General features: G+C 40.8%; 1 protein-coding gene across 2 annotated transcripts; it reads right to left on the bottom strand.

The window, feature by feature from the left end:
- Nucleotides 1-414: 414 nt before the first annotated feature.
- On the bottom strand, nucleotides 415-7,338 carry LOC105035319 (coronatine-insensitive protein homolog 1a). 2 transcript variants are annotated; one of them, XM_073257051.1, is made up of 4 exons: nucleotides 7,094-7,338; nucleotides 6,490-7,043; nucleotides 1,626-2,103; nucleotides 415-1,521 (listed from the first exon to the last, which is right to left on the bottom strand). In XM_073257051.1, exons 1-4 carry the CDS (start codon nucleotides 7,274-7,276, stop codon nucleotides 712-714), a joined length of 2,025 nt encoding a protein of 674 aa, XP_073113152.1. In that variant the 5' UTR covers nucleotides 7,277-7,338; the 3' UTR covers nucleotides 415-711. The 2 variants fall into 2 exon arrangements, with proteins under 2 accessions (XP_073113152.1, XP_073113153.1); XM_073257052.1 differs by having other exon boundaries at nucleotides 7,116-7,133.
- Between the last annotated feature and the right edge of the window lie 243 nt (nucleotides 7,339-7,581).

Here is a 7,581-nt window from a genome sequence, read left to right as displayed (position 1 = left end):
GTTGATAAAAATCTGTCGAAGAGTTTCAAAGGCAGCAAAATATAGGAAATCAACAAACGGTCTGTTGAGAATAGAACAGGTGGTTTTGTTCTGAACTTCCTAGGATCTTCAAATCATAATGCTTGGAACAAAAACCAGTTTGGCCTCAAGGTGCCAGATCGATGCCGTGGGAACGGTCCCATGCAATTCTTGAATCCTACTCGTATCTGATTCCAAACCAAAACAAAGAAACCCATAATAACAGACACAGGAGATGGAATATATAAAGGTAAATATGCAAGTTTGCTAAACGAATCTCCCTGCAATTTAAAGATTCCTGGAAAGGCTACTTAGCAACAGAAGTTGCACCAGATAAGATTAAATATGTTCTACTCTAGCCAGTGATCAAATGTTCTACACATAAATCCCAGAAGCTACAACAACAAAATTAACACTTTACATAAAAAGTTCAGAGCATATGCCCAAGCCAGCACTGTGGCTGTCAATAAAGTGCTTTGATTACAGAGTGGTTGACAGATTATACAGAACTCACTGCTCATATTTTTGAAATGATGCAAACAAGATATATAGACATGGTCATCACCCAGATATTTTGGCACCTACATTAGAAAAAGTAGTGCAGCGAAAAGGAAATAGAAAAAAGAACAAGACAAAAAAGGAAAAAAAAACACAAAACAAAACAAAAGAGTGCAAAGGCCTACATCTGTACACTCATGCTGGTGGATACAAAGGAATCACAGTTTCTGGGCAATCTGTCCTCCTTCCAGCAAGGGAGTAGTATGCAAGTATCTGAGCCTGACTCTCTACACCACCCCGTCTATCTTCAAATTCATGATCACCAATATCTTGTCTAGGAGGGATGAATTCTATGTTCCAGAAGGGGCGGGCCATGGCCAAAAGGTCCTTGCCAGTTGGTGATGCCTTGTATCCCTGCACCCATAAGTATCTCAATGAAGGAAGTTGCATTACTGCAAGGGCCAAAGCACGCTCACTAAAGCAACAGCTCCTCAACTCTAGCTTCTGTAGGCTTGGGCAACCTCTTGCCAATTGCAGAAGTCCAAGATCAGATTCACCAACATTACCCAGAAGCATCCACCGGATATTATTACTGTTCTCACCAATATAACCAAGTCCCACATCTGAAAGACCTCCAGGTCTCAGATAAAAAGCAAACCTTCTAAGCTTGGTGCAACCTCTCAACAAAGCATGAACCCCATTGTCGAGGGGTAACTCTGTTATCATCTCTTCTCTATCAAGCAAGACGAGACGAAAATCACAGAGGTTTTTGCTGAAAGTGCCAACAGATTCCAGAGCTGCATTAGTGATATCAGATACATATACTGCGATATATTCCAGTTCAGGACAGCCCCGAGCTAGACTCGACAGCCCTATCTGTGAAACTCTACCCTGTTCATCCTCTGGGCCTTGTTCATCATCCCCTCGCTCTATTCTGAGCCTTCGAAGTTTCTTACATGTCTGAGCAACAACTTCTAATCCTCGGTCTCCAATAACATTTCTCACCTATTCAGCAAATTAGAAGAACAATCAAGTGACATGCAGTCTAACTGAAAGAAGACCTAAAATTGGTGGAATGAAATGACAAAGAAAGTTGGTACATATGTTACCTCAAGAATTTCTAGATTGGGGCACCGTTGAATCAGCTGACAATGATCTTCAGTGCTGAGGAAAGTATACTGCAGGTCTAGCTTCTTTAATGAAGCAGCAAATGGAAATATTATGTGCATTTCATTCATCCCCATATAACTGAGACCCAAGCAGCATAGCCTGGGAGGAAAGCAAACCCTCTCATACCTGTTGATTTCTCCTGCTTGATCATTAAATGAGCCCCCACCGAACTCTTCAAGTGCTGTTGCTGTGCGGAAAAAGCCAACTAGATCAGAAACATCACACTCACTGATCTTCAAGGAAATCAAAGACCGGCAGTTCCTGGCTAGTAGCTCGAGTTCTTGTGGCGAGATTCTAAGTTCTGTCATATAGAAATTCAAAGTCTCAAGAACAGAATTATTGACAGCAAGCTCATGAAGCCATTCACCATCATTCTCGGTAACAGAGCTTTCTTCCAAAAATAAAGTTCTAAGGCATCTGCAGATAGATATCATGAAACATAAGTCAGTTAGGGTATTAATAATGGCAGAACAAGCATTGGACAATCATCAAACATCTTCCAGAGACATAATACCACAAAGCACTTTACACAACACAGATTAACAAGCAAAAGCACCATGCAATGATCAGATCACCTGCATGTTAATTAAGGATACATTCCCAAAGATATCCTTCGTGAATCTCAGATACTAATGAAAATCATGGTTTTACAATGGCTAACATCCAAAATATATTCAAAAAGGTAAGTGAAAAATCACAGTTACCGATGAAAATCATGGTTTGGGATGTTCATTAGTTTTGTGCTGCTTTTACTAACCAGTCAATAAACTGTTTATGTAAACATAATTAAAACCAATAAAACTTGAAATCTATTTGTGTGGCTTTTTAAGTCCTTTTCTTTTTATTGCCACCTGTTTCAATGCTAATAAGTTTTAGAAATCCTTTCTCAGACTCCCTATCAGGTTTCCTTTGGCATTCTTTCTTAGCATAACACCCTAGTTGGTCCTCCTTTGCTTTCGGGCAATGTGTTTAAGGATCCTTAAACACCAGTCTCCGAATGAGCTGAAAGCTAAAGGGAGGTTCTAGATGGAGGAGGAGGAAGATAATTCCAGTTGTGGTTAAAGGGTTTGGGGAAGCCACTGTGTTAAAGTTCGAGAATCAATTATTATATCTTCTTTATTGTCTTTCTGTTAATGATAAGTGACAGGCATTTGATGCTGTTTTTGCAATTGGACAATACTTTCCAAGATATATAAGATCTGAAAAAAAATAATTTTATTTTGTAACTACCCAAAAAAGATTTGTCAATTTAGGATGAAATTTGAAAGATAATCCTGATAAGGCCCTCTTTTTCATGTCTATTCTTGTTAATGTTGCAAATAGCATAACCTATCAGGCCTTAACTGAAATATGTTCCATCTGACCAAGTATGAAATATGCAACTCACCATCCCACCACAGTTTTTTCCTGACACTGCATGTTAAAGGCTTAAATGCCTTTTGCATTACGCATCTAACTGAAAAATCATGACTGGGCCAAAAAAAAAAAATGTTGTTTATGCATGACAGAGCTACTGAATTAAAGAAGAGTCAATAATTTGCTATAAATGGTACAGAAAAATCTTGCAGATTTCTAAGAATGGAGCCCTTTGTTAAATATGCTGTTAGAATGCTCCAGGAAATAACTATTTTAACAGGCCAAGCAACATGCCTCGCACCGAGTGAAATTAGTACGAGCACACAGTTAGAGAGGGAACAACAGTAACTCACGCCTGTATAAACCTGCAGGGGAAAAAAATCTATACCAATGACATCCTATATTATTTATCATGATTCAAGGCCACATTTCATATGTCATATCCTCCATCACCAAACCAACCCCCGCTCCCACCCCCTGCAGCTGGATGCATCAACTAGCATCTCTTGGATCAGCACAGGATGCCAAGAAATAGGCAAACACAAGAGAAAACATTAATCTCCCCAAAAGGGACAAGGCTAATAACATTTTTCAAAATCTTCAGCATTGTGACAGCCTGTAAACTGTAAATTGCCATTGATTTAACAGAACAAGATGTTATTATCTAAAATAACCTCAATATGCCATAAGTCAAAGCTCCTCAAGAGTTTTTCAATAGCTTCATGCAAGTATTTTCATTTTCCTTGGAGAAACATGAAGAGATCCTGTGCAAGTTATGAATATAAGAAAGATGTCCACAAGGCATGCAAAAGCATTCGGAAAAACTAAGATGTGACTGGAGATCTTCTGAAACTAAATGATGATATGAAATTTAAAACTATTGGGAATAAAAGAGGACATCCTTTACATGGTAGCTTCGAGGTAGAAAAATAGGGAGTTAGGTTGGCATGCCTACAACCTAAGCAGAGTCAACTTGGTCATTTTCAGATTTACTAGCTCTATAACTCTTAGCAATTTGGATCAAATAACCAGTTCCTTCATCAATTTGGCACATTGATTGTTATCCCATCATGAAGTTGTCTCCAGCAGCGCATTAAAAATTCCATAATACACAACGAGAGAAATTGGATAACAAAGCTACGTACAACACGAACAGCATCAAAAGCCACCATAGCACTACTATTGATTTATGATATATCTAGAGAATCTGGACAGCTCCAGCCTCTACTACAAGCTACATGGCCAAGAAAATGTTAATTAGCCACAATCCATCACCAGTATCCCCCTCGGCTCAGATCAGTCAGGACTCCGGATCAAACTACCAAAACCAGTCGGTCTTTAGAACAACATAAGTTTTAAATTTAGATATCAGAAATTATTATAAAACAGATTAGACATCTCTATAGGCTGCCTTCACCATCCATATGGTATCATATTCATATTAAACAAATGCTATAAATTCCGTTCTCACAGAAAAAAAAAAAAGAAAGGTCAAAAGCACATCAATTAATATCCTGCAAAGGACAGAAGAATATAGATTAGCAACAAAGACCGAAGGCAGCAACACTGGCCCAGAAATATAAACTATGCCACTTCAGCTTCAGCTCTGCTCTATAGTCCATGGTGAGCTCAATAGCAAAGCAGCAAACATTTTGTGAATATCTCAAACTCTCACACGATGTTACCTTACAACTCTTAATTGTTCTCTCTCTCTCTCTCTCTCTCTGAAGAAACTACTCTTCAACTTGAAGCACATAAAAACTGTTTGACTATAGGTATCTGTAATCATGACTACCTAGGCTAAGGTAGTCTACTAACTCTGAACATAATCTGTAATCATGAATGACTCATACACGTAACAAGGATTTCCCTTCACGATGCATAAACTTGTGACTGTCCTGTCATGGCTACCAACAAATAAAATAAAACTAAAAATAAAAAAGCTGCATCCATTACAACAGAAGAAGAAATTTGCTGATAAAGACATTGTGGAATTCAAAAATGAAGATATTTATCTAACCTGCTTGAATATGCTCTGGAAACAAATATAACAGGCAAAGAAATATGACACCATTCTCACACCCGGCAAAATTAATAACAATCCTAGGATTGGAGTACAGCACTAAGCATGTGAAATACAAGCATCTGAATCAATGTCAAAAACACATCAATTATCATGATTTTAGGTGTCCAAAAACATGTTTGGTACATGTTGACAAGTATATTAAATAATAAAAAGGTAATATAGAAATTATCATAATTCTTCAGAATACTAGAAAACAAGATTTTAAATTTTGTGGAACAAAGATGTCCTAATTTCTCCATGGAACAGGTCACCCCGATGTCCCATTCTGTCCAGACAGCAGTTCGGATCATGCCTCCAGTCGATATCCTCCATCTTTTTCCTCTTCTTCTTCTTTCCTTCTTTCCTTCTTTTCTTTCTTTCTTTTCTTTTTTCTTTCTTCCTTCTTTTCTTTTTTTTCCTCTACCTTCCTTTCTTTATTTTCTTTTTTCTTCCTTTTTTTCTCCTTTCCTTTTTTTTCTTTTTTTTTCTTCTTTCCTTTCATTTTTTTTTTCTTTTCTTCATCTTTTCCTTCCTTTTCTTCTTTCCTCTTTCTTCTTCTCTCCCTGCATGGATGGGCTTCGAAGTCTCGAGCCTTTCCTGGTCCGTTTTCTCACAAGAACAGGATGGCAGGGACGCCTTCCATCCCACCAGAATATAAAACCTTGCTAGAAAATACCAGCTTAGAGATCAAACACAATTAAGTGAGATTTACCAGTTATATTCGTAGGCTGCTTTTCCGATAATAGATTTTCTCGTTAGAAAGTGATATTTATTTCAGACAAAAGCAAAATGCCGTAAATTCGGAGAATAAATAAGATTATAATAGACTATGAAGATATAGATTAATTTATCGAAAGGGGCCAGAAAAGAACACCGAACATTATTAGCCCAGAATTATGAACTACAATAATAAGCTCCGGAACCCCTGGTGACCTCAAGAACAAAACCTTAATAGAAAAGTATCAATCTAAGATCTCGTAAACCCAATCTTATGATCCCCAATTCGAACTGGCAGAATCCTATAAAAATCAGGCGAGTACACATTCAGCCTTCCGTCACAAAGTTGAGAAAATATTTTGGCAGCAGGAAGCAAAAACACAAGTGGAAATAAAAAGAGACTATAGACATGCTCGAGCATCATGTACATAATTCAGTAGAGAACATACGGAGGCAAGCGATGAGTAAAATCAAGATACCAGCACTAGACAAAACGGTGATAGGTATAAAACAATATCCGATCGACTCAAGCGAAACACATATATTAGTATTGGGGGGTGTGTGTGTGTGTGAGAGAGAGAGAGAGAGAGAGAGAGGAGAACGCTTGCGGGGAAAAGAGAACGACAACTCTGAGGTAGAAACTGATCAGGTGGATGGAGGAGGACCTGCAAGAGCGGGCCACAAGCAAGAGGCCATCGGTGGAGAACCCCGAGCACTTGTCGAGCTTGAGCGCCTGGAGCATGTGGCCCCTAGCCTTGACGAGGACACCGATATCGGCGTCTTGGACGATCATCCGGCGGAAGTGGACGGCCTTGAGGCAGTTGAAGGCGTCGGCGATCTCGCAGACCCAGGGGCCGGCGTAGCCGCCCCAGTCCTCGGGTATGAGGTTGAACATGGCCGCCCGGGGCTTGCCCTTGAGCTTGAGGGACTCGAGGCGGGGGAAGCGCCGCCGGAGCCGGTCGGGGCTGGCGGAGTAGCATATGGCGATGGTGATGTGCTTCCGGGTGATGGCGTCGATGCGGTACCACTTCCTGCACACCAGGGAGACAGCCTCCCGGTCGCGGGGGTCGTCGATGTACCCCATCACGCACTCCAGCGCCAAGTCCGATATCCCCAAGCTCATCACCCGATTCAAGCTCTGCCGCTCCATCTCTCCGAGACGACGACGGCTCGCTCCACCGGCGGTAGATCCCAGAATCAAGACAAGATCGCGCAGCAGCTACGAAGAAAGAGCCATTAACGGGGGGAAGAGAGACCAGGGCTGCTAACTATATCGACAAGGGGGCTGCACCAAATCAAGAGCCGGCGCAAACAGCCCTTCTCGGAGGAGGGGAGCGGACGCTGAATCCAATCGAGTGCGGCAGCAGGTCCTCTTCTTGGAAAATAATAATTGAAAAAAAAATATACATCAGCCCTAAATTTAGTGGCTCTTTCCCTTCTTTCCACTGACATTGGGATGGGGTCCTCAGAGAGAGAAAGGTTAGTGGTGGGGTGGGGTTGTCGTTGTATGATCCCTCACTGTAGTACTGCACTGCCGATAAATTACTTTTAATATAGAATAGAATAGAGTGGAAGAAGAAAGAAGGTGGCTCCGGGGCCCATCTGCATGGTATGTCGTTGCTGATAATAATAATAATAGTAATATATATATCTTTGCATAGCGCTCCGGAAAGGACCCGCGACGGGACCGATCCAAGGAAGGAGTGGGCCCCGCATCACGACGGACGGGAGAGGATGAGTGACGTGTCCCCGCAGGC

Source organism: Elaeis guineensis, chromosome 5, assembly GCF_000442705.2.
Source record: "Elaeis guineensis isolate ETL-2024a chromosome 5, EG11, whole genome shotgun sequence".
NCBI lineage: Eukaryota > Viridiplantae > Streptophyta > Magnoliopsida > Arecales > Arecaceae > Elaeis > Elaeis guineensis.
Note: the sequence above shows the minus strand (reverse complement) of the source record. Positions and strands in the feature narration are given on the sequence as shown.

Bases quoted from the DNA above. Each gene is read 5' to 3' on its own strand.
- LOC105035319 (XM_073257051.1), bottom strand. From the start codon at position 7,276: ATGTCAGTGGAAAGAAGGGAAAGAGCCACTAAATTTAGGGCTGATGTA. The intron at 7,044-7,093 runs GTTAGCAGCCCT...CTTTCTTCGTAG, and splicing joins GCAGCCCCCTTGTCGATATA to CTGCTGCGCGATCTTGTCTT. The intron at 2,104-6,489 runs GTCCTCCTCCAT...ATCTATCTGCAG, and splicing joins CTTGTGGCCCGCTCTTGCAG to ATGCCTTAGAACTTTATTTT.